The 26748-nt window shown below is 50.3% G+C and overlaps 1 protein-coding gene across 3 annotated transcripts; it reads left to right on the top strand.

Moving 5' to 3' along the window:
- The first annotated feature begins 1864 nt into the window (after window positions 1–1864).
- Ccr6 (C-C motif chemokine receptor 6) lies at window positions 1865–26508 on the top strand. Of its 3 annotated transcripts, none has more exons than XM_037200370.1 (2): window positions 1865–2816; window positions 24931–26508. In XM_037200370.1, the coding sequence occupies exon 2, from the start codon at window positions 24937–24939 to the stop codon at window positions 26038–26040; it is 1104 nt and encodes a 367-aa protein (XP_037056265.1). In that variant the 5' UTR covers window positions 1865–2816; window positions 24931–24936; the 3' UTR covers window positions 26041–26508. The 3 variants fall into 3 exon arrangements, with proteins under 3 accessions (XP_037056265.1, XP_028722525.1, XP_037056266.1); XM_028866692.2 differs by lacking the exon at window positions 1865–2816 and adding an exon at window positions 11783–12044; XM_037200371.1 differs by lacking the exon at window positions 1865–2816 and adding an exon at window positions 14014–14165.
- The last annotated feature ends 240 nt before the right edge of the window (window positions 26509–26748 follow it).

Here is a 26748-nt window from a genome sequence, read left to right as displayed (position 1 = left end):
GTAGTTCTCTGGGGTTTCCCAAGCCACGATACCACACGGGGCTCAGGTGTGACAAATTGGGCGGAAATGTTAACGAACCTCCATGATGAGATGTCTGTGCTGTTGAGCCCAAGACTGTCTTATCCTGTGTCTTGCACTGAGTCACTGGCCTTCATGGGACTGATGTGAGCGGCTAGCCACCCGCAGAGCAGGTGTTTTGGTCTAATTGACTGCGCTGGGGGTGCTTCCTGAAGGGGTATACTGAATGTTAGGGCTCCTATTCCCTGCATCCACTGGCCCACTCTTCTCCACCCTCCCTGAATAGTCACCCTGCTCTGAGGTCCTTCCTTGGCAGGTGGAACATGTCACCGTAGCTGATTCTGTCCCTATGAACTACCTTCGATGCTCTGATATGCGCTGCTCCAGCTGCTTCCAGCTCCTGCCTGTGGGGTGCTTCACACATGACAAACAAAGCCTTTCCGCCATGCCCATTACCACAAGGAACTTCGGTGAAACTGTGTGCTGGAGCTGAGCTGGAGACAAGCATGCTGGAAATAAGAGCCTTATCGTGGGTGACTTTACTGATACTTCCAAGCCAGCCCAAACAGGCTGCTTTTAATGAATGAGGAAGTGGTGTTGGGTGTGGCAACCCCAAGACCCCATGGTTATGTGGTAGCAAGGTGCTTTTAGTCAGGTTCGGGCTCACGGTTGTTGATCATCAGTGGAGAGGCTATAAATACCAACAAGGGCTTGACCCCACCATCTACAGACTGGACCCTGATTTCCCGACTGGGTCCTTTGAGAGGCAGCATGCAGGACCCTGCAGACTGAAGGTACTTGGAGGCCAGGGTAGCTTGTCACTGAGCCTCAGAGCCAAGCTGTGTGTACTAGAACCTAAAAGACTCAGGAAAGTTGTATCTTGTGCGTGGGCCACTCAAAGCTGCCGTCTTATCAGGCTCTCCACGAGCCAATGGGAATAAGGCCATCGGATAGTTGAGCCAAAACCAGAAGTGGATAAGCTCAGCTTTCTCTGTGATGAGGAATTAGTTCCAGAGGAGGGATTTGGACTCATCTAGAACCCAGGCTGATCTTACATTGCATCGTTTGTTCCCTCCTCTGAGCCATGGGGATCTTTTCAAGGCAAACATGACTTCTGCTCTGCAGTCCTGTCAGCAGTAAAGACACTGGTGCCGGCCAGTGTGAAGCCCTGGGTGTGTGTGGGGGGAGGGGGCGGTCACTTCGTGGCCAGTTCAGTTCGTTTCCATGTATTTAGATGATGAAATATTCCTGGTGATAGAAACTTAAGCAAGCCAAAATAATGAGAAGAGCTGAAAGTCTTCTCCAGCTGTGTGTGAATTTGGAGTGTGGACCCCCCAGCCCCTTTGTAGGGAGGATAGTTGATGCATCAGTGTGGAGGTGGGAGGTGTCCAGAGCCCCGAGCCCACTGGTCCAGCTTTCTGACATCGCTCTGAGCTCCTAGGCCAGGCTTCTCTTGCAGTGTTGGATACCGCATTCTGAAAACCACCTCTTTCTTCCTCCTTGGCTTCCCTCTCACACATGGTTCCTATGTGAAACAGGGTCCATTGGCTGGCTACCTCACAGTAAAGGCTGCCAGACTGTGCTCACTTGATTTCACGGTGTTTGCCAGCCCATGACGAGCATGTAAATCTGTCAAGGTCAAGGATTCACCTGTTTGACTCCCTGCATTTTTTTTTTTTTTTTTTTTTTTTTTTGGTTTTTCGAGACAGGGTTTCTCTGTGTAGCTTTGGGCCTTTCCTAGAACTCGCTTTGTAGACCAGACTGGCCTCGAACTCACAGAGATCTGCCTGGCTCTGCCTCCCGAGTGCTGGGATTAAAGGCGTGTGCCACCACCGCCCGGCTGATTGCCTGCTTTCTCTGCTACTCCCGGAACATGGTTCCCACACAGAGCCGGCCCTCTACGAGTGCTGATGAAACAGAAGAATGTGGTCTGTGTAAGAAGGCCCCAGCACTCTGAGACTTATTAACTGAATCCACGGCTCCAAATGACTCAACACCTTTGTGAGCTGGCTTTTTCACACCTGAGAATGGGGGTGATACCATCCATCTTGCAAAAATTATTTGTCAGGAGTAAATGCAAAGTATCCTTGCGCTGTGCCATATAAACATTAGAGGCCTTTAATAGTATTACTAAGACTCACAAGGACAGGAGAGATGTGAGTACCAGAGCCCTGGGTTGCCGTCACCCACCTTGCCTACCAGAAATCACTGGTGTTTTCCACCAAGGGACAAACAAGGACTGTCCTGGGGGATGTGTAGCCTCGCAGACACTTGCTGAGGTTTTTAGACTTCCTTCCTTCAAGAGCAAAAATGTGGGCAGCTGACTGTGGTCCAGTGGGTGGACAGGACCCCTTTTCAGAGAAGTTTACAATCATCTACCTGATAAGTAATTTCCAAGAATCAAGAAGCATTCCACAGACTAATAATTCTGAAACAAAAAAAAATTTGCATCTCACAATGAAATCATTGACCTAGTTACATAAGGTGTCTTCCTGCCTCCACCTTCGCTACCTTCATATGGTCCGCAGCGTGTTGAAGACAGACATTTGTGGTGAGGCAGCGCGCGACCCACCCCCTCGAGGGTGAAGACCCAGCCACACTCCCTCGAGGAGCCGAGCCCCAAGCAGGGCAGCAAGGACGGACACCCTTCCAGCCACCTGCGGCTTGAAGTCATCACTTTCAATCCGCTGTGACTGGGGCCAGGGCCTCCACACCTGTGAGAGGAAGCAAAGGTCTAAGAAATCTGAAATTGAAGAAAAAACCCGCAGCAGCTGGTTTGTGGGTCGGCAACGCTGTTGGTAAGTTTTGCTTCGTCTTGGACTTTGGGAAGCACTGTGTTTCTGCCGTCCTTGTAAAGGTCAGGCTCTGAGGGAAGAAGGATGCTGCTTGGCCATATTGCCGAGTCTTGTGTTAATGGGATGCTTATGAGCTTGGGGTCCTTCGGTCCTGTAGAGACAGAGGATGGGTGCTCACTTTGGCAGTCTTTCGAGTACCATGAGTAAGGCGCTTAGTATCTATCATTTAATGTCACTTCAACCGTGTCTAGGGTTGGGGAGAAGGAGTCGTGACCTCGGGTGCAGTATGGAAGGAGTCTGAGTCTGACCCATTTTGTCAGGGTCTCTTCCCTTTCTATCTCATAAGATGATAGAATATGGCATTTTCTCACCTGGTTGATTTTGAGACAAGGTCTTATAGTTCCCAGGCTGGGCTTGATCTTGCTGTGTAGCCAAGGATCGCCTTGATCTTCATGCCACCATCTCCTGAGTGCTGAGATCACTGGCATACACCACCGCACCAGGTTTATGTGTTGCTGGGGATTGAACCCAGTCCTTCGTGTAGACGAGGCAAGCACTCTCCCAGCTGAGCCCTCGAATGCAACGTTTAACTCATCACAGCCCTACTACAAGGTGGCCAGTGCTTGGCAACGAGGCATGGGAACATTTGCATAGGGCCTGATTCCAAAGACCACCTCTGGAGAAGCATTCCTCTCTAATGCCATAACAGGGGAGAGGAAATACAGATTCCACAAACCCAAACCAGCTCCAGCGTCTTTGTCCCCCCAGGGCTTCACTGGGCAGCAGAGTCAGCTGCAGGGTGGTCCTACCTAAGCTGGGTGAGGCTCGGCAAAGGAAATAGACCCTGGAGAGCAGGGAAGAGTTGAGGCAGAGGAACAGGGCCAGGACAGGGGGACAGACAGCTAAGAATGGTGGAGGAAGCGGCCGGTGAGCCTGGAACCCACCAAGGGGAGTGCACAGACCCACCGAGGACCATCCACGCCTCCGCTCAGGGGAATGCGGGATGCCACAATTGGTCGGAACATATTCTTCCGATAGCATCGACTCCCAAGTGAAAGTGACATACAGCAGGTTTTGAGGTGCTGTGGGTTAATGGGTGTCATTTAAAGACGCTGTCGTGCTGTGAATATGACCGCACCAGAGCTCTGTGTTTTCCCTGGCTGTTTTCCGCTAAGTGCCTTAGGCCTCCTGAGCCCTGACTTACCTGGAGATCTCCTCTCTAATAATATCTTCTAAGTCAGTCCCCAAAAGAGGAAATGAGCAGAAAAAGAGACCGAAGCCAAAATAGATACCGCAAGCCCCTGCCCTCAGCCTGGGTGCTTCTCCCAGGGGAGACTCTCAGGTGTGCCTTCAAATACACTGACTCTTATTTTAGGCCCAGTTCTGATAAATAGGACTGTCTGGAAGTTTCCCAGGCCTGGAACTTCTAAAAGCAGAGAGTGAATAGGAATGCCAACCAATGTAGCAGATAGACCTTGAGTTACCAGCAAAGGCCGATGGAAATCACTAACAGTCACGGCAGCTCCATGCAGTTCTCACAGGGCCACTGAGTCAGACTCCCAGGCCTGTGAGTTTGAAGAGTCTTCATTTGCCACTCAGCAGAAAGCCAAGGAAGGCGAGAGACAAGGCTGGAAGATGAGATCTTAGCAGAACATGACCAGGAGCTGTATCAGGTGCTGTGTTACAGCCTGGCTTTCTCCCGCGGAGTCTCATGGTAAATGTGTGAGATGCTCAAGATGGGCAGCGGTCCCTGAAAGCGAGGTAGGAATAGATGTCTCCAGGAGGAGGTAGATACCAACAGCCATCACTGCGGTTGCCACATGTAATACAGCAAGCTCCCAGTGAGTGGTTCAGACCTTAGTAGAGACGACGGGAAGAAACTGCATTCAGAACCTAAAGAAGGACTGGGCAGAGGCTCTGGGTTTGACCCCCAGCACCGCACAAGACGGGCAATGGTGGCCCACACCTGTAATCCGGGCACTCAGGAGATGGAGGCAGGAGGGTCAGAAAGTCATCCTCAGTCACCCAGCGAGTGGGAGGGAAGCCTAGACCACAGGAGACTCTCGTCTCGAAGAAAACAAAAGGTAAAGAAGACTTCGCCCAAGAGGAGCGAATGCCTGCTGCCTGCCAACCACACATCTTCTTTTACTTGTTAAAATGTTTCTATTTGACAAGAAGTAAAAAGCCTGCAGATGACGAAGCAGAGGGGAAACCAAGGAAGGAAAAAAGGGGGGTGGAAGAAGCGGTTTATATCTTAAAAACCAGAGGTGTGGGTGGGTGGGGCAGGAGAGCCAGCCAGGACCAGGGTAGGGCTGGGCGGACTAACCACAGCGACAAACAGCCGCTCTGCTAAGAACGGCTCCCCACAGCCCCCGGGACAAGAGAACCAAGCATTCAGTGTGGGCAGGCCGCCCCTGAGGCCATTTCTGTGCTTCCTTCCAGTCCCTTCTCTTCCGTGGAGCTCAGGGACGGAAGGACTGACCTTCGCCATCCTCCCCACCACCTGGCTCTGGGGTCCTGGGCCGGGAGCTCAGCTGTAGGAGTCAGCAGGGTATCTGATGATTTGTCACAGTGTGCTGAGGTGGCTGTCACTCGGCCTGATAGGACGAGAGGGAGTAGGGACAGGGGAGCAGGCACAGAGGTCCCGGCTCCTCTCCAGGCCTGCCTGCACTTTGGTGCCAGCACCATGGAAATGCATTCACAGGCCCACCGGGGTAGCCCTCACTGGCATAAAATTCTCAGTCAACGGGATCTTCAATCTTTGGTCGCAGCCATGGCTGCTGCTGTTACGTTTTTGCCCTCAAAACACAGAAAGTGAGCAAGGCCCTTCTCTGTAAGTCAGTGCGGCCTTTCCCAGCCAGGGGAACGGAGTTGAAGGCCTTAAATCTGGGTCAGGATAAACCGGTGCAGGCCCCAGGCCTTTCGCTCAGCTAACTTTCCTAAGTGGGGCTGACGGGTGGCCAAGTACTGTTTCCAGCAGTGGGTGGCCTCTCACTGTTCTGCCACTCAGCTCACTGTGCGGCTGATTAGTCTCATCTAGGGACGTAACGGAAGTGGAGATGTAGACACGAAGCTGCCCCTAAGTTCCTAGACCACCCCAAACACTCCACTGTAGTCCTAAGTGTTTACCCCCGGGCTGCTAGCCACCTTCTGGGTGTGGCTTGTCAGTTTCCACCTTCATTCACACACTTGGATGAGCATAAAGCCGTGTGTTGGACACTACCGTCAGAGTAGTTTAATTTCAGGACCTCAAAGAGCATGTTCAAAGGTGCCGGTATTTCCACAAAATCAAATCAGAAAGTCCTGTTCAATAAAGAGCGACCAACTCTGATTGGTTTGGGGGAGTCCAGGGTTAGAAAGCAGTGACCAGATTGGGGCCCGTGCAGGACGTCGACCGCAAGCACACGTCTCTCCAGGTTCTCGGCACGTGCCCACAGAAGTGGAGTTGTCACAGGTATTCAGAAGAAAGGATGCCGAACTCGCCTGGTGCCCCTGGAGGCTTCCTGCCTGCCCTGTGGGCACCGCAGCCTTTCACAGGGGCCCAGCCCCTCCCCCACAGCTGGCCTCCAGCTCTTCCGTTTCCAGGCCTATCCACCTTCCCTTCAGAACACTGCAGGTTTGATTGTGCTGTATCCCCTCTGGCAGTGGACAAGAGGAAAGGGTACCTTCTATTTCTGGGTGTCGGTGATGTGCCTTTTCCCATCCGAAGGGAACCCTAACCGGTCCATGCTTTCCCACGGTGCAATGGGGAATTGGACTGTCCTCCACACCCAGGACAGTCGCACTCTCCCCCTTGGTGGCCACCCCACTACGCCGCAGTCTGACCTCCTGGTGTCCCTCCCTCCTCCCCCGAATGGATCCTTACCTGCGGAGGAACAGAACGCCTGTGTTCCAGTCCTCGCCACCCTCACCTCTGTGAGGGCACAGGGACCCCTTTCCAGCTTGGCGTTGACACTGAACTTTACACACCCCAGGAGAGCCAGAGGGTGTAGTCACTCTGAGGCCAGCTTCCGGAAGAGCCAGGAGGGCCAAGTGGCCAAGAAAAGTTGAGCCATTCTTATTGGTTAAGGGTTGACTCCCGTTGGATGAGCTGTCCATCAGGGCTTAGTAAGGCCTTTGGTTGCCCCATGGCCTCCACGTGTCCATTCTCCGTGGTCACTTCGTCTCCCTCCCTCACGGTCTCTTTATCACCATTTCCCACTGTCTCTGGATCCCTCTCTGCCACAGCCTCTGCATCCCTCATCCTCTATCATCTCTTTCCCTTCGTCCCCTACAGTCTCCTCTGTGCCCATCCCCAAGCTCCGCGATCTCTGCAACTTTAGCTCCAAGTCTCTGAATGCCTAACCTCTGTGGTCTCTGCAATCCCCATCCCCATGTTCTCTGAAGCCCCTGTCCCCCAAGGTCTCGTGAGCTCTGCTCCCCAGGCCCCATGGTCTCTGCATCTCTGTCTCCCATGTCTCTGTCTGACTTTCCTGGGCAGTCTCTACATCTCTGTCCTCCGCAGCTGGGGCTGAAGTGGGAGGGGGGATTGGGAGACCACGTGAAGGGTGGGAGGCGGCATCACTGCTGCCCCTTAGGACTTGTGCTTTCTGCCTCCGTAAGCCATCCTCCCGTTTGAGTCTCTGCCAATCTTCAGACCTCTCTCCAGCTGTTGCAGGCAGCTTCAGTGTTCACACCCTCCCTGGAGTACAGCTTCCTCCCGCACACTCATACCAAGAGGTGATTCTCTGGCTGCTGAGCATGAGCTATTAGACACACAGTGAGTTTTCATGAGAATCTCCACCACGCAGATGTCCCTCACCCACTTTCCTCTCTTGCCCCCGCCCCCCAGTCGCCCTGCATTGATTTTTTTTCAGTGACCTGAACTTCTGGATACTAACTAGGTTTCTCTCCCTCACTTCGATTTACACTTTGGCCTCAGTGGTCACCTCTCTGGGCCTCATTGTCTCTGCATCTCTCTCTCTCTCTCTCTGAATCCCCTAGCTTCCTGTAACCCCTCATGGGACTCAGTTATAACTGCAAAGCTGTGTCTGGGTCCCCTGGTCCCTCTGATTCTTTACAAATGTCGCGCCTTCCTTCACCCATGGAGTGGCAGGCTTAAAACACAACCGGTGTGTGGCTTTGGGAGGAGTCTAGTCAGGTCAGGCGTGCCCAAGACTCTGCATTCCCACGGACTTTGTTTTCCTCCACCCAAGAACCTCACGTGACACTCCTGTCCGCCTCTGCTTGCCGGAAGGTGGATGCTCAAACAGCGCCTGGTGGCTGAGGCCTCACCTTAGCCAGCTGCCTCTGGATCTTGTTCTAAATGAAACTTCCGTGTTGACTGTGTCCCGTTCAGGCTGGAAAGTGTGGGCTTACTTTCTGTGTACCCCACAATGTCCGTGCAGAGGCGGTGTCTTCTCACATCTGTGGGTGGAGCTTGGGCATGGGGTGTTCCCAGATAAAAACAAACGCACTGAAGTGTTTTCGGGGTGACGTGTAATAATTTGGATTTTGCTTTGAGATGTGGAAGGGATGTTGGGACAGAGACCACACAAAACACCGCAGAGTCTGGGAGAGCAGAGCTCTGTAACCACGGCAAAGGCCAGGCAACAGTGGCCACCTGAATGGAGGCCATCCGGTGTGGCCTGAGAGCCCTGGAAGGCAGAGGGAGGATATTCTGTGGTTCACTTTACTCCCTTGGGTGGAGAAGGGAGGTCAGAGCAGGCCCTGAGGGTCTTTCCCCTCTAGCCTCTCCAAAGTTCAGTTCTGGATCCCTGCCTCCAGGGAAGGAAGATGGGTCCGAAGCCTTTGGAGTGACTCACCCACAGTGCTTTGGCCCAACATGCAGGACTTCTGTTTAGTATTCTTTTTTGATCCTTAACAAGGTTAAATCTGTTATATTGATTTTTATTTCTTTCAGGCGAGTCTTTTCTGGGGCTAGTTCTCTGTAAGAGATTTGCTTTCTAGCTGGGTGTGGTAGCACACCCCTTTAATCCCAGCACTCAGGAGTCAGAGGGAGGTAGATCTCTGAGTTCAAGGCCAGCCTGGTCTACACAGTGAATTCCAGGACAGTCAGGGCTACAAAGTCAGACCCTCCTCATCTTCATGACAGACAAGGTCATGAGAGGAGTGAGGAAGCCGGGCAGTAGTGACGCACACCTTTAATCGCAGCACTTGGGAGGCAGAGGCAGGAGGATCTCTGTGAGTTCGAGGCCAGCCTGGGCTACACAGTGAGTTCCCAGAAAAGGTGCAAAGCTACACAGAGAAACTCTGTCTCGAAAAACCAAAAAAAAAAAAAAAAGAAGAAGAAGAAGGAAGGAAGGAAGACAGACAGAAAGAAAGAAAGAAAGAAAGAAAGAAAGAAAGAAAGAAAGAAAGAAAGAAAGAAAGAAAGAAAGAAAGAAAGAAAGAAAGAAAAGAGTGAGGAGCAGGCCAGGCCAGCCACATGTATCCCCAAGCATCTTAGGAGTCCAGCTTCTTCCTCTGTGTGGCCAGTGAACCCCCTGGTGGGTACTCACACCAGCTTCTTCCTCTGTGTGGCCAGTGAATTTCTCTAGTGTGAACCCCCTGGTGGGTACTCATACCAGCTTCTACCCCAGAAAGAAGCAGAAGCCAAGGGGCCCTGGAGGCTTGAGGGGAATGAGACCAGAAGGAGGTGTTTTTAGCTTTCCTTCCTTCCTTTCTGGCGGTGATGGTTCTAGGCATGGGAAGATACTGCCACAGCACAGGCCTCCCTCCCACAGGCAAGAGGCCCAGGCCACTTGGAACCCCGGGAAATCCCAGGCTCTTCCATAGAACAGGGTAGCAGGACTCGGGAAGGAGGCGTCTGTCCAAAGAACAGGGACAGCAGTGGTCACAGGGGCTGCAGACACTTCACCTCCCATGTAGAGCCAAAGGCAGGGGGCAGAGCCATGGAGACTTTGGTGGGGAAGCTGGACGGTGCTGGCAGGATGCTGGCTGGACGAGGATCCCATTGTGACGGCCGGGTCCCTGGAGGAACAGAGCAGGGCAGGTTCAGTTTTCCTGTCACACTCAAGTTTTGGGACCAGCTGAGTTCAGGAGTCTGTGGAGCAGAAAGGTGTAAAACAAAGTGTATCCAGCCTGAGCCAGTCGGGCTGGGCTGTGAGACGACGTGGTCAGCCCCTCTAGGAAGTGAGAATGGGGACCAGTCAGCCCTGCTCGGGGTTGACCACTGCGTCTCCTCTGCGTTGCATTCAGCATTTCTTGGGACTTGCTTCCTGGCCGCCAAAGGGTGAACAACTTCACGATACTGTGATTTTGAGCTCCTCTAGTATTGAAACCACTGGAGACATGAAGAAACATCTCTTTACTCTGCTGTATATCGGGTGTGGGTGCAGGTTCACATGGGTCCATGGAATCAAGACACAGAGGCACCCCAAGAATGTTCTAGCCTTTCCCAGCTGCAGGGAGGATCCATCTCTACCGCTGGTCCACTCTAGTTTAGCAAAGGGCCATTTTATTGTTCTCCAATATACACCTTTTAGCAAGTTAATCTCTGTACCCCAACACCCCTCACCTAAGCTCCCCAAAGGGACAATGCCAAATGCAAATTCTCAGTTGAGAAATACCTGCCGCTTTCTGGGTTCTTCCTCAACCAAATTTGCATTTGGCTGTGCACCTTCAGAAAACTCTCAGACAAAATTCACATAGAGGATACCTGGGAAACAAAGACAGCGATCGCAAAGGGCAGATTAAAGCTGGGTGCTAACACTCTGGAGCCAAACCAGCTGTAGCTCTGCGGGAATTCTCCCAACATTATGCCATGGAGCTGGAGAGATGGCTCAGTGGTTAGGAGCACTTGGTCTTGCAGAGGACCTGGGTTTGATTCCCAGTATCCACATGGCAGCTCACACACATCCACAGCCTCAGTTCCAGGAAATCTGACGCCTTCTTCTGACCTCTTTGAGTACCAGCACTACGTACACGCGGTACACAGAGCAAAACACTCACACACAGAAAGGGGGTGACTCAAAGGTAAGCTGCATCCTGGAACCGCACCCTGGCATTGATGACAATGAATGATAGCTGCATCCTTGGAGCTCCTGGCACAATCTCCTCTCTCCAGCAATTGCCACTGCGTATATAACCTTGGGGAGGGTCCCTGTGGATCTTGTATAGTTAAGGAGTTTCCTCAACCTTGTAAATTTTGTTTACTTTTGGACTCGTTTGAGCCTCTCTCCTGCAGGGAGTGTCTCAATTCAGAGGAACTAGCTACAGTTCAAACACTTGCACCAACCTACAAGTGAGTTTCTTTTTTTTTTTTTTGGTTTTTTGAGGCAGGGTTTCTCTGTGTAGCTTTGCGCCTTTCCTGGAACTCACTTGGTAGCCCAGGCTGGCCTCGAACTCACAGAGATCCGCCTGGCTCTGCCTCCCGAGTGCTGGGATTAAAGGCGTGCGCCACCACCGCCCGGCCCACAAGTGAGTTTCTTAAGTGAGTCCCCACTTGTTGCTTCCCCGGGGATCTGGCTAAGGACAGGGTAGTCATGGTAACCCTCACCAGCCATCTCCTGGAGGTAAGGAGCACTACTTTAGGGATCCCCGCTTTCAGTCTTACTGCACAGGAGTGGGAGCTAGGATCCCCGAAGCCTGCTTTCCCCCGTCTCTGTCCTGTGTCCCCCCTCTCACAGCCCCCCCATTCTCTTCAGTGCTTCAGGTAGGAACTGCTGTGGATCTGGCCGTGGTCTGGGACGGCATCCATCCTGTGCCTGCGGGACTTCTGGGGTAGAGCAGGGCAGAACCAAAGCTCCAGACCCTGACTTCAGCCACTCGGAACACTGCAAATGCTCACATTGTCTCCGGGTGGATTCACACCCCAACACCTCACATAGAGAACAGCACAAAGGCTCTCTTCTTTGAGAAACCACAAAACCAAGTTCTTCTCCACTTCGCCCTGGTCTGACTCCAAGTCAGATTAGGGTGGTGGTGATTGACAGTAGAGGTGATAGCAGTGTGATGATGGTGATGATGGTGATGGTGATGATGGTAAATAATTCTTTTACAGACTACAGGATGTACATGGTTAACCATTTGCATCCAGGCAGATAGGCGTTGCTTTTAAATAGGAAGTAGCGACTCGGTGACTTTCTTCTGACAATCCTAGCGTCTCTTCTCTCTCTGCTGGTCGCCTCTGGTGACAGAATGGCTTTCGCACTGCTAAGGCTGGAGCGTGGACAACCACTGAGGCGGGGGTAGCTGGCCAATCCACATTGGAGATCAGCATTTCCTGGGGTGAGCATGCAGCCCTTCCCAATTTTTTTTTTCAGACATGTCTTAGCTTCTCAGACATTCTCACCTGTGGCGGGGATGTCTGGAAGGGATAGTTTCCTATGGGATGTGGGCATGCCAACCAAGCTTCCACGTAATAAGTTCTTACAACTTTGTTTTGTACCAGTTCTTGTGGGTTTAGGAGAGAGGAGCATGTTTTCCAGAAAGCAGCTCTTTCTGCAGGGCTCACCGGGAGACTTGCTTCTCTCCACCTCACACCAGAGGTCTGGAGATGGTTGGTCACTACTTCTTTCTTTGGGAAATATATGAGAAACTTCAGTCTAGCAAGAAAATGTGTGTGTGTGTGTGTGTGTGTGTGTGTGTGTGTGTTTGTGTGTGCCTATGTGTGTTTGTGTGTGTCTGTGTCTCTGTGTGTATGTCTCTGTGTGTATATCTGTGTGTATGTCTCTGTGTGTCTCTGTGTACGTGTATCTGTGTGTGTGTGTGTCTGTATGTGTTTGTGTGTCTGTGTCTCTGTGTGTGCCTATGTGTGTTTTTGTGTGTCTGTGTCTCTGTGTGTATGTCTCCGTGTGTACATCTGTGTGTATGTGTCTGTGTGTATGTCTGTATCTGTGTGTCTGTGTGTGTGCCTATGTGTGCTTGTGTGTGTGTGTGCGTGCATGTATGTTAGTAGGATATGTGTGTATATGTGTATGTGTCTCTCTGTGTATGTGTCTGTGTGTGTGTGCCTATGTGTGCTTGTGTGTGTCTGTGTCTCTGTGTGTATGTGTCTGTGTGTATGTCTGTGTCTGTGTGTCTGTGTACGTGTATGTGTGTGTGTGCGCGTATGTTAGTAGGAATTGAATCTGGGATATTGTGCATGCTAGACAAGCACTCTACCACTGAGCTTTATTCCTAGATACAGTTTTACTTTTGATTCTAGACAAGGTCTCACCAGGGTGTGTAACTTGATTTCAAATTCACATCATGACCCAGGCATTGACCTGGCCACTCTCCTGCCTCACCCTCCTGAGTACGGAGGCTCGCAGCCCTCTGCCACCAAGCTCAGGCTACTGTTTCTGTGGTGCCAGGAGCGAGGCAGGGGCCCCACGAATGCCAGGCAGCTGCACTACCCTAGCTGCACCCAGTCCTAGCGACGGAACGCTTTCCTTTAGGCTTTTTAAAAATCTATTTATTTATTATGTATACAGTGTTCTGTCTACAAGCCAGATGAGGGCACCAGATCTCATTACAGATGGCTGTGAGCCACCATATGGGTGCTGGGAATTGAACTCAGGACCTCTGGACGAGCAGCCAGTGCTCTCAACCTCTGAGTCATCTCTCCAGTCCTCCTTAAGAGTTATTATTTATTTTTCATTATGTGTACATGAGTGTGTGTGTGGGGGAATATGAACAAATTCATCTAAATGTCCAAGGAGGTCAAAAGTATCAGAGCCCACTGAAGTTGGAGTTACAAGTGGTCGGGAGCTACCAACTGTGCGTGCTGGGAACAGACTCTAGTCTTTTGCAAGAGCAGTCCTTGCTCTTAATAACAGAGTCATCCTCTGGACCCCTAAAAATGCAATTCTTTATTTAACTCAGTACACAGAGAGATTTTGAGAAGCCAAGCACTAAGTTAAGACACAGAGCCGCAAGAGATTTAGACAATGCAAAGCTGTGGGTGCAACATTGTAGAGGCCAGCACCCTAAATACGGAACAGACACAAAGTCTGCATCACAGCTACTCTTGAAATGCTTAAAGATTTAATTCCTGCCAATAAATAAGGAAATATCAGCTGTGCATATAGAACCAGACTGTGTTCCCAGAATTCAGTAGATTAAAAAAAGAATTATGGGTACAGCTCCACCCTATGTCAAATAGTGAGACCTGGCCTCTAAAAACAAAGCGAACAACAACAAAATACAGTATAAAAGTGAGCTGCCAAACCCGAAAGCAAATCACTGGAAAATACCTCCTGGGTTCTTCCTACCCACCAGCTCAAAAGCAGAAGGAAGCTGGGCAGCATTTCAGCTGCACTGAGGTCGACAGAGGGGAGAAGCCGGCATGCCTGTGATTCCTGTGAACTTAAAACGTACTAAACCTAGCAGTGAGAGAACGCTTGATGGAAGAAGCTTTAACTAAAGGTATTGTTGACGGTCTTGTGGGAACTGCCTGGCAAAGTGACCCAGATGTTGGGTGGCAGGCAATGGGGGAGTTCAGCACTGCTCCTAGTCCAGGTGGGCTGTGGCTGTCTGCTAGGACACTGGCATGCTGTCTGCTCCAGGAGTGATCTCAGTGCCCAGCACGTGTCTGGAACTTGATTTACAGTCTGCACGCAGCTGTACACACACAGCTGCACACACACACAGCTGCACACACACACAGCTGCACACACACACAGCTGCACACACACACAGCTGCACACACACACAGCTGCACACACACACAGCTGCACACACACTCAGCTGCACACACACACAGCTGCACACACACAGCTGCACACACACACACACACACACACAGCTGTACACACACACAGCTGCACACACACACAGCTGCGCACACACACACAGCTGCACACACACACAGCTGCACACACACACAGCTGCACACACACACAGCTGCACACACATACACAGCTGCACACACACAGCTGCACACACACAGCTGCACACACACACGCACACACGCCTTGTCCAAACATACTCTTCTGTAAACATCTGCATACACACTCATTCATACACACCTAAGACAGTATATACCACGCATGCATATATGTGTATATGCACACATAAACTCAGACATGCACACACCCATACATACCATCAGAAATGCTCATTCAGCAACAACACATGCAGGCCTATAGACACATGCATATAGATACGTGCATGTATACACAACTATCCATGCCTACATACCTACACATGGACATCAATGCATCTACACATATGCACATACACACATACACACTTAAACAGACATGTACACACATACACATCTGGGCATATGCATAAAATCTCTCTCTCTCTCTCTCTCTCTCTCTCTCTCTCTCTCTCTCTCTCTCTGGGGGGCGGGCAGGGCTGCCTGTCTCTGTCCCATCTCAAAGCCAGTTGCAGCCGCCACTTTCCCAGGCTTACCATTGACTGTCTGGCACCAGTGAAGGCACTAATTATCATGACAGTGAGATGCGTGTCACCTTCAGAAACACTTTCCTTGGCACAGTGCACACAGTGAAAATGTCTCTAGGAAATCGTATCATGGTACATAAAAGATTAGTTTTATACTGTGTTGAAAGCATTACTAGTATTAAATTTTCCCTAAAATAGTGGTTTCTTTTTCTATGTGATTAAAAGAATTACCTCTGAAATGTTAGAACCCAGAGGTAGAAGCAGAGTTGGCCCAGGCCATGAGGGAAGTGGTAGTGTGCCTATGTGGTTTCAAACCGTAGACGTGAAAGACTGGGTGCTGGGAGGAAAGAGAGAGGAGAGCAGAGAGAGGGAGACAGTGCCTCTGGAAGAGGAGAAAAGCCATGCAAAGCTGTGCTGACCAGGAGCTGGCTTCTAAAGCCAGTGAAGGGAGAGAGCACAGCTTGGGGAGTGCTTGGTTTTCACAGTTTCGAGAGACAGGATCCACTTGGATGTGATGTAACGGGGGTCACCGTGTCACTGTGACTTGTGACACCACCCCTTCCAAACCAGGTAGAGCAGCGCTGCCGAGACCACAAGCCACTGCAGTCTGGCGTGGCGTGGCATGGCGTGGTGTGGCGTGGCGTGGCCCAGGGACAGGCTCCTGGGAGCCCCTGGGCCTGCCTTTTTCAGGTCCCCTCTGCATTTGCCGAAGTCCCCTGCAGAGATCACGGGCTGAAAAGGTCCCAGGAGCAGGAGGTTTGTCAGTGGTGACGGGACAGGGACCCAGATCCATGATGTCTCACCCTCAGCACCCCGAAGAGCTCCCATAATCTTTTGGGGACCTCAACACATGCCAAATCAAGTTTTAGGGGTTTGATACAGAAAAGAATTTCAGGCATAGCTGGTCTGAAATAGCTTTTTATTAAAGTTATCTTAAAACAGACTTCAGGCACAGGGGTTAGGGGAAAGAAGGCACTTGGGGAAAGAAAGTGAGATACACTGAGGGCATGGGTGGGGGCTTCTCTATGAATCGTGGAGAGTAAGACACCAAGTGTGGGTCTTACTTAATGTCTCAACATTAGCCACATGTACCATTTTGGTGGCCCTCAAGGTATATCTCAAAAGCCTGCTAAGACACATCCCCCACCCCCCACCCCCGCTTCTTTTGATATGTGAGATTACGGGGTGAATGGAGATTCCTTGGATGGAGTTACCATGTGATGAAGTTAAGCCAGGAACCACTAGGGCTGTACCAAGAGCTGAGTACATGTCCTTCCCACGTGAATGAGATTCCTAGAAAACTGGGCCTTTGCAACTTGAAAGGGAGAGCGCACACATCCAGAGGACCTAGGGGCCTCACCTGGCAGCAGGTTTCCCAGTGGCCCACGGCCAGCAGCGGGCACTTGGCATAGGAAGCAGTCCTTTCCCCAGAGCAGGGCAAAGCCCCCAGGCACAGCTGACTGGGAATGAGTGTGGTCACAGAGTAATGAAAAGCACTGTGTGTGCACATGCTCTTCTCAAGACCCCTGGTACATCCACTCCTCACTAGATAGTAGATGCTGTGTAACTCTCCTGTCTCCAAGAGACCTCGGTCAGGTCACCCATGAACTCCAGGCACATAGGCAGTAAGCATTCTAGGCTTGTGGGTATACCCTGTTGGCAAGCATCTGTGATAGGACTCCTGGGTCTCACGGCACCTGTAGCTACATCTCATGCTCACCCATCTCCTGCAGCCGAGGGCTCCTGGCCCAAGAGGTCCAATCCATCCTGCGTTTAACTCCCCCACTCAAGCTGGCAGTGGTCACCATGCCCCAAGGGCACCTGTGCTGTTGTTGAACCATCTGACATTCTTCCTGGCACTCACGTCATCTCTACTCCCAAGCAGAGTCCGACTTTAGGGCAGAGTAGACGTCCCTCTTTCAAGTCACAATCTCCCATGCCATGATGGGTGGCCTTTCTAGCTGACCCTCCACTTCTGAAGCTAAACAGCACCTCACTGTGCTTGTTCGATCACCAAGGATCCCTAGGCCCCTCTCCCAAGCCCTAACCACTGTGTAAAACTGGCTAGAGTCAGGTGCAGAGATGGGTACTGACCTCATTCTGAGCCTGGTGGTTTCTGTGGGTTTTTTTGCTAAAAGTTAAGCAAATGTTCCTTTTGCTGAGCTCTCTCTGGGTCTCACCATCACCGCCGAGTTGGCAGTTCACATGGCTGAGCTTCCTGGCTTCCAGTTCTGCAGCCAGCGATCTGACACCAAACTCAGCTGCAGGGCAGGTGGGCACAGTGCCACCTTCTCTTCTGGGCCTCTAAAGGGGGGGATCTGTGATTGATCCCTCCAGTTGTGGGCAGACCTCTGTGCCTGGGGCAGGACCCAGATTCCTATTTTTACAACAGCCGTCAGAGAGGGCACTTGCCAGCCTCTTCAAGGAACCCGCTTGGCTTGCGGTTCCTCAGCTGCCTTCAACATGAGCGGCAATAGATGCTTCCCTCCCAAACCTCCATCTCTTCCCTTGCCTCAGGCGAGAGAGTCTTGAGGGCCAAGTACTTTCAACTCTATCTGCCCCGTGTGGCTCCTCATCCACACTGAATCATGTCTGCACAGTCCCTTTTGCCAGAGATTAGGGAGCAGACATCTTTGGAGGGCTGAGCACGGTGTTGTCGGTGTGTGGGACGGTTGGCTCCGAAGGCTGAGTGACTGAAGTGGACAGAGACAGTCACAGCAGCTAGACAGCTGTGCCTGGTGGGGGCCGCTCAGCAGGCTTGGTGAAGCTCCTATCAAATAAACGCCAACGTTATGCTCTTTTGGAACTTGGATTTTTTCATCTGAGCTGTTGACGATTTAAATAAATGCAAGTGCAGGGGCGGGGCCGGGCGGGAGAGACGGCTTGGTTGTTAAGAGCACTTGCTGATCTTGAGAACCTGGGTCATCCTCTTTATTATCTTCTAACTTTTCCAACACAGTGCATTTACCTCCTCTCTTTGTTCTTATTCATCGTGTGAACGAGAAGAAACTCTCAAGTGAAGACCCTGATGGGCGGCGCTATGCCAGTCAAGGTCTGTCCCAGTGTGCCTGGAAACAGGTTCCACACGGATTGTCACCACACCCAAACTGCTGCCGGGCTGGTGGCCCGTCCAGCTCTCTGTACTGGCACCCAGACCTTAGTTCCTTCTCATGATTACTTTCAAATTTCAGATTTAATCACAGATTTGCAATGTCTGTCACACTTCCCTTATCTGCGGTCTGTGACCATGACTATGAAGGCTTCGGACCACCTGGCGGCTGTCTGTCGGCAAATGGTGATGCTATACCAGGTGTCTGAAATTCCTTCATGATGTCCTTTTGTTTGGTAGTTGGGGTGGAGGGAGGGGGTTTGGGACAGGGTTTCTCTGTGTAACAGCCCTGGCTGTCCTAAACTCTGTAGACCAGAGATCCGCCTCCTGAGCCCTGAGACTAAAGATACCACCACCGCCCAGTCCTTCATGATGTTCTTGGATTTGTACTGACTCCATACCTCAGTGGTGATATTCACTTTTTCTGTATCTACATTGTGAAGCTTTACCCTGTTCTTTCTTATGTGTATGTGTGTGGAACATGTGCACATGTGTGTTCACGTGTGTGGGCACGTGTGTGCAGGACCAAGGTTAACAGCATGAATCTTCTTCAGTCGCTTTTCTAACTTAATCTTTTTTTTTTTCAAGACAGGGTTTCTCTGTGTATTTTTGGTGCCTGTCCTGGACCTCGCTCTGTAGCCCAGGCTGGCCTCGAACTCACACAGATCCGCTTGGTTCTGCCTCCCGAGTGCTGGGATTAAAGGTGTGCACCACCACTGCCCAGCTCTGTCTTAATCTTTGAGGCAGGGTTTCTCAACCAAACCTGGAGTATGGTTAGTTTCACTAACCAGCTTGCTGTGAGAATCCCATCTCTACCTCAGGAGGCTGACATTACAGATAAGCTGCATGCCTACCTCGTGTTTACACGGGTTCCGGGCTCCAAATTCTTCTTCTCTGGCGTCATGGCAAGCCCTTTACTAAGTTTTGAAGGTTCTGACAATAGCCCCACCTTCCTTCTCCTCGTGGAGTAGGCAGCCTGACGATGGCATTCTTGTCATCTGGAAATGACTCTGGAGTGGGTGGGGAAAAAAACAGGAGTGAGAAGCTGCTTCCTCTCGTGTTTTGAAGACGTAATGAACTTCATGGAGACACACTTGGTGGTGAGGAAGGACCTCCGGGTGCTAACATTTTGATGTTGTACTGGCACACACTGAGGGGTCCTACTGCGTCCCACATGAGACCCCAGCGGCCTGGAAAGGGGGGAAGTCCAACAAAAGGCAGACAGAGGGTGACAGAAAAAGTAACACTTGACTCAAGGCAGCTGACGGCAGGCAAGGTGGTGTCTTCATATCCATCCCCTCACAGGACCGGAAGTTTTTCCCCAAAGGATAATTTGGGGCAGCTTTCAGAGGCTCTCTTAATACCAATTGTTCTTTAGAATATTTCTATACATACCTCTTTGAGAACTGCTGACTTAGGAACATTAAACACCAAAGATGACCATATTGCGCATTGAAAATCAGTTCACAAACATAGGTCTTCTATGTGATTTATTCAGGCCAAAATAAGACCCCATGAGTGGGCATATGTGAAAGAAAACAGTGTGAGCCTGAGGATGAGGCAGGAAGGTGTCTTGCTGTGGGTAGCTTGACTGTGGTTTGTAGGTTCACAGAAAAACAGGCTGTAGGCCCTATCTTTCCAGAAGCTTTCCTCTTGGTAGATTGACTGTCTAGATGTCTTTAAAAGACAGACAGACAGAAACATTTCATCAGGAATGAACTCACCAGCAGGTGCCGGGTATACTGGCCCATGCCTTTAATTCCAGCACTCGAGAGGCAGAGGCAGGTGGATCTCTGAGTTTGAGGCCAGCCTGGTCTACAGAGAGAATTCCAGGACAGCCAGGGCTACACAGAGAAACCCTATCTCAACCTCTCCCCCATAATTCACCAATGAGGGCTAGAGAGATGGCTCAGTGGTTAAGAGCACTGGCTGCTCTTCCAGAGGACCTGGGTTCAATTCTCGGCACCCACATGGCAGCTCATGACTGTCTGTAATTAAAGTTTCAGGAGATCTGACACCTTCACATAGACATACAGGTAGGCAGAACACCAATGTACATAAAACAAAAATAAATGAGTAATTTTTAAAAAATCAAACAATCCCTCCCCAAAAGAAAAAGAAAAAAGAAAAGAATTTACCAAGGTCCTTATCATCGCACACAAATTCTCCTAACAGAAAATGAATAGGTTGCATCTCCAGAGGATTAACTGCTGACAGATTGAGATGATGAGGCAGATCATGCTCAGGACCCTACGTGCTGTGGTGGCCCAGATGCCAATCTGTGCCAATCTGTGTCCAGTGTGATTTCCTAGCAAAGATATGCATCACTCTTGTGGTGAGAGTCGTGGTTTGACAGGCTGATTCATTTCAAGGTACTGTGAGTGTCTGGCATCCAAGTCAACGTGACGGTTATTGTCTTACTGAGAGCACTGATTGCCAACCCCAGCACTGCTGAGATCATTATTATTCTGAGTTTCACAGGGTTAGCCCAACACGCTCACAGCATTCTCCCGAGACAGGTCCTTGGGAGTTGTTTCACCATGCTAATCAAGGAATGTAAATGAAGACACTGTCTCTTGAATATAATATACACTTGAACAAGTGTCTGCCTCTGCTAGTGGTGCCCTCCAGCCTGGTCTGGGAACTATGCAGGCCACATTCCAGATCCTCCTGCCCATGAGGAACCACCATGGCTGACACCGGCCATCCCTTCAGTAGGAGCTGGCCTGGTTTTCTGTATACCTCGTCTGAATTACATTGTTTGGGGCTATTGTGCTTGCCTGGTACCTTCTTGACTCTCAGGCTCATGTTAGTTCTATGCCGTGAGTCAGTGCCCATCCTCAAGCCCACTGAACTGAAATTACTTAAATGCAGAAAATGTGACTTATCATAGTGCAGATAAATATTTTGCTTATGTGGGTAGTCTAGCTGGGCATTGATATACAGTAGGGTTGGCTGACCCTCATAATCTTTTTTTTTAATTAATTAATTTATTTATTATGTATACAGCGTTCTGTCCACACATATCCCTTCAGGCAAGAAGAGGGCACCAGATCCCACTACAGATGGTTGGGAGCCACCATGTGGTTGCTGGGAATTGAACTCAGGACCTTTGGAAGAGCAGTCAGTGCTCTTAACCTCTGAGCCATCTCTCCAGCCCCAACCCTCATAATCTTTAATTACAGCATTTTTTTCCCACCAACACAATGGGCATGGGGAGAAATTACCATGTCCTGTCTCTACCTGAGCCCCTCTAGCCAAGGGACCGTGCTGACCACACCCTGCTTTAGTCTCCCCATAGGACCGCCCCTCGGCAGCCTCTGCAGTACCCTGTGCCTTCACGCCTCCTTCTGAGGGTCCCACCACCTGTAGCCCCCACTCTCCCCAAGTCCGTATGGATGCCACCCTTCAGGGTCACCTCAGTCCTATGGCCCGTGCGCTTTCTGTAACTGGTCCCTGACCTCTATCACTTTTGGTGCAAGGCTGTTTACATAAAAGAACATTCAGTGATTTTAAAATCAGCTTCACTGGGCCATAATTACACACAGTTATCGAAGAAGACAGTTCAGGGGTTTTGATGGACACATGGCCACACATCAAGTAGCACTCCACTGAGTGTGGGCCCACCATGATTCACTCTGTGCCCCTGGGCATTCAGGCTCTTCCCGGTTTGGAGCTATGAGAAGGACTTTCTCTAAAAACTCCAGTTAGTGTTTTTGCCTCCCACCTGGGTGAATGCTAGGAGCCAGTTAGTGGTTCGTGCAGCCAGTGCACAGCCAGTGCAATCCAGTGCACAGCCGGTGCACAGCCAGTGCACAGCCAGTGCAATCCAGTGCACAGCCAGTGCACAGCCAGTGCATAGCCAGTGCAATCCAGTGCACAGCCAGTGCACAGCCAGTGCATAGCCAATGTACATCCTGTGCATAGCCAGTGTATATCCAGTGCACATCCAGTGTACAGCCAGTGCACAGCCAGTGCACAGCCAGTGTAATCCAGTGCAAAATCCAGTGCACAGCCAGTGCAAAATCCAGTGTACAGCTAGTACACATCCAGTGCATAGCCAGTACACAGCCAGCATACAGCCAGTGCATAGCCAGTGTACATCCAGCGCACAGCCAGTGCAAGCCAGTGTAATCCAGTGCAAAATCCAGTGCACAGCCAGTGCAACCCAGTGCAAAATTCAGTGCACAGCCAGTGCCACACGAGGTGAACACACTTTTTCCATGTGCTTGACTTCACATTCCCACCACCCAACCAGGACATCTGCAGCTGCTCCATGTCGTTGCTGACACCCTCACCTTCCATGGCCGTCCTTGTGGGAATTAAGTGGCATCTCAGGGAGGCTGTGGCTTGGCTTCCCTAACAACATCTTTGTACATATTCACCATCACATATTTTGTTGTCTTCCAGGTACTGAGTAGCTGAGATTCCTTGTATGTTCTGGATGTGAATAGATACGGTTTTATAAATGCTATTTTCTGGTTCAAATATTTTTTTCATTTTCTGAAGTGTTTTGCAAAGAGCAGAAGTTTTTAATTCTTTTTTATTTCAAATATTTTTATTTTTATTTATTTATTTTGGTTTTTCAAGACAGCGTTTCTCTGTGTAGCTTTGTGCCTTTCCTGGAACTCCCTCGGTAGTCCAGGCTGGCCTCTAACTTACAGAGATCCTCCTGCCTCTGCCTCCTGAGTTCTGGGATTAAAGGCATGAACCACCACCACCGCCCGGCTGATGTTTTTAATTCTTATTAAGCATGATTTATTACTATTACTTTACAATACATGTCTTTCACAATTTATGTAAGAAAATTCCTCCATTCCTTGGGTCACAAAGATTTCTTGTGTTTTCCTCTAGATGTTCTCTGTCTCTGCTCTTGCATCTAGAGCTACAACCAATGTGAGCTCACTTTTCCTGTGGGAGGGGAGAAAGGATGTCCAGCTCTCTCACATAAGGCCCAGTGCCAGCGCCATTAATTCAAGGCATCTTTGCACTGCAGAGTCACCTCGGTACCTTGTTTAAAAATCGGCTGACTACTTAATGTAGGTATGGTTCGTTTCTGGGCTTTGTGTCCGTCCACGGATTCCTGTTCCTACTCCTTCATCGATGTCACCTGCCCTGACACTGAAGTGGCCTAAGTCTCACAGGGTCTCATGAATCCTCCAACTTCATTCTCTCTTGAATTCATTGTAGAATCAGTTAGCCACTTTATTTAGAACAGAATTTTGACTTAGTTTATGTTGTAGATACCTATCAATTTGTGGAGCGTGTATCTGAATAAAGAACCACTCAGCCTTGCTCTAGACACCTCTCTCCTAAATCTACACACTATTTATTTTCTCTCCGCTATTAGGATTTTCAGCATATAAATCTTGTTCATAAATGCTTCGTGAGTTTTCGTTTTGTTTGTTTATTTTTTTATTTTTTTGAGACAGGGTTTCTCTGTGTAGCTTTGCACCTTTCCTGGAACTCGCTTTGTAGACCAGGCTGGCCTCAAACTCACAGAGATCTGCCTGGCTCTGCCTCCCGAGTGCTGGGATTAAAGGTGTGCGCCACTACTACCGGTGAGTTTTTTAATCCCCTCTCTCCCTCCCACTCTCTCCTCCTCCCTCCTGCTCTCGTAATTTATCTTTTGATATTTGTTTGTTTGTTTGTTTGTTTGTTTGTTTGTTTTTTTAAGATAGTTTCACTGTGTATCCCAGACTGGCTTTGAACTCACCATCCTCCTGCCTCAGCCTTCTGAGTGCTGAGGTTACAGACATGCACCACCGCACTGGCCTTCCAGCTTTCAGTTTTTAAGTCTTCTTGTTAGGTAGAATCATAATGGCTTTATCCATGTGGACTGTGTCTACTCATGATATTGATCACAGGAAGCTTCTGCCACATGCATTGGGCCAGGAGAGGGCATCACATCCCCTGGAACTGGAATCACACTGACTATGAGCACCTGATATGGGTGGTGCTGGGACCAAGCCCAGGTCCTCCAGAAAGGCAGCGAGTGCTCGTAACCACTGGGCCACCTCTCCTCAAATCATGAGTTCATATATATATGGGATTTTCTTGTATATACTTAACTGGAAGTTTGGGTGAAGACTCTTGAACAGTTCAAAAGCTGTGGATTTTTTTTTTTTTTCTGATATGACTTTTCTTAAGCCAAAAAGCTCAGAAATTGGAAAGGCACAGTCTATGGCTAACCAAGCCTGGTCAGGCTCATTCATTTCTATGTTCTTTATGGCTGTTTCCAAGCCACCAACGCTGGCTTGAGGTGCCGAGGCAGAGCCACGGGGCCTGCAGGGCCCAAAGTGTTTGCTCTCTGGCTCTTCAGAAAGCACCAAGAAATCCTGTTAAGTGGGTGTTTTCGCATCAAATAACACGCAGTGCAGTATGTTCTGGTGGGGTAGAATGTTCCAGAACAGGGAGTGACTGAGCGCATTCTGCCTTCTCTCCTCCATGGCTTCCCCTCTGCTCTCCTCACATCTGTGCTGGTGAGTGTGTGTGGCTGAACTTCCACTTCACCTTCTACACCAGGTCTGGATCTCCCCCCCGCCCCCCCAACACCAACGACCGTCACCCATGAAGTGAGGATCTGCTTTATTTTGGCAAAGAGTGGAAGCTTGGCTAAGTGTGGTCGCTTGAAAATGTGCCGCCACTAATTCTGTTTTCATTGTTTTCCAGGAGACAATGAATTCCACAGAGCTCTACTCCTCGACTGATGATTACTCTGACCCCACTTTCTATTCTGTGCCTATGGACGACTTGCAATGCTCCTTGGAAGAGGTCAGAGAGTTCACCAGGGTATTTATGCCAATTGCCTACTCCTTAATATGTGTCTTTGGCCTCCTTGGCAATATTATGGTGGTGATGACCTTTGCCTTCTACAAGAAGACCAGGTCCATGACTGATGTCTACCTGCTGAACATGGCCATTACAGACATCCTTTTTGTCCTCACTCTGCCATTCTGGGCAGTCACTCACGCCACTGGCGCTTGGGTTTTCAACAACTCACTGTGTAAACTCATGAAAGGCATCTACGCGGTCAACTTTAACTGCGGGATGCTGCTCCTGGCCTGTATCAGCATGGACCGGTACATTGCCATCGTTCAGGCAACCAAATCTTTCCGGGTACGATCCAGAACATTGGCACACAGTAAGATCATCTGTTTGGTGGTGTGGGTCACATCGGTCTTCATCTCAAGTCCCACATTTATCTTCAACGAGAAATACGAGTTGCTGGGCAGACAGGTCTGCGAGCCCCAGTACAAGTTTGTCTTGGAGCCCATCACCTGGAAACTGCTGGGGCTGGGGCTGGAGCTGCTCTTCGGCTTCTTCATCCCTTTGCTGTTCATGGTGTTCTGCTACCTGTTCATTATCAAGACCTTGGTGCAGGCCCAAAATTCTAAAAGGCACAGAGCCATCCGCGTCGTGATCGCTGTGGTTCTCGTGTTCCTGGCTTGCCAGATCCCTCACAACGTCGTCCTCCTTGTGACTTCAGTAAACATGGGCAAGATGAACCGGACCTGCCACGGTGAGATACGCCTCGCCTACACCAGGAATGTGGCCGAGGTCCTGGCCTTCCTCCACTGCTGCCTCAACCCTGTGCTGTACGCATTTATTGGACAGAAGTTCAGAAACTACTTCACGAAGATCATGAAGGACGTGTGGTGTGCTAAACGAAAGAACAAGGTGCCGGGTTTCCTCTGTGCCCGGATGTACTCAGAAAGCTACGTGTCCCGGCAGACCAGTGAGACTGTGGACAATGACAATGCATCATCCTTTACCATGTAACGTGAAGCCACATACCCCCAGAAACCTTTGTGAAACTTGCTATATTACATGTGAAAAAGAGAGAGAAAGAAAGCCATGCCCAAATAACTATGGAAATTAAACGAAGCCTTCCTGCAGGATCAGAACCAGTTGGCAGGTGGGCACTAATAGCCAAGCTCTCCCCCGGTGTGGTTGACAAGAAACATTGTTGGCTCTTGTCTCCTGGGGTTGGTGTTCCACAAGCAAGCTGTGGGGAATGCTGGATTAGAGTGTCGTGCTTATGAATATGAACATATTCACAAACTGCGTGACGGGGTCGCAGACCCAGTTAGGGCACAAAACAAGGACACAGCTTGAGAAAGCTACAGAAGCCCTCCTGTGACTCACAGGATGCTAACAAGATGTTTACCATCCCTGATGGCAAGTGGCAAAGATCCTGTATCTGCTTCCTTTTTAATCATCTCAGCAAGCGCTAGGCGGCCGGGGGTGGGGGTGGGGGTGGGGGAAGGAGGGGGGCGACGACCAAGGGCAAGTATCCACAAACTGGAACCACAACCTGGGGGGCAGGAAGCAAGTAGGACATGGGCTGCCTGGGCATGCTGCCATCATGGGAGCTTGCTTCCCTTTTGGGAAGTGGTTTCCTGTGGCTCCCTTCCCCTCCGAGGTGGGTGGAGCCTGAGGAGGCAAGCTGGGATCCTGTTCCAGGCTAAGCTACTGGCTCAGCAGTTC

The sequence above is a fragment of the Peromyscus leucopus genome, chromosome 8a, assembly GCF_004664715.2.
Source record: "Peromyscus leucopus breed LL Stock chromosome 8a, UCI_PerLeu_2.1, whole genome shotgun sequence".
In the NCBI taxonomy this organism is placed as follows: domain Eukaryota; kingdom Metazoa; phylum Chordata; class Mammalia; order Rodentia; family Cricetidae; genus Peromyscus; species Peromyscus leucopus.
Note: the sequence above shows the minus strand (reverse complement) of the source record. Positions and strands in the feature narration are given on the sequence as shown.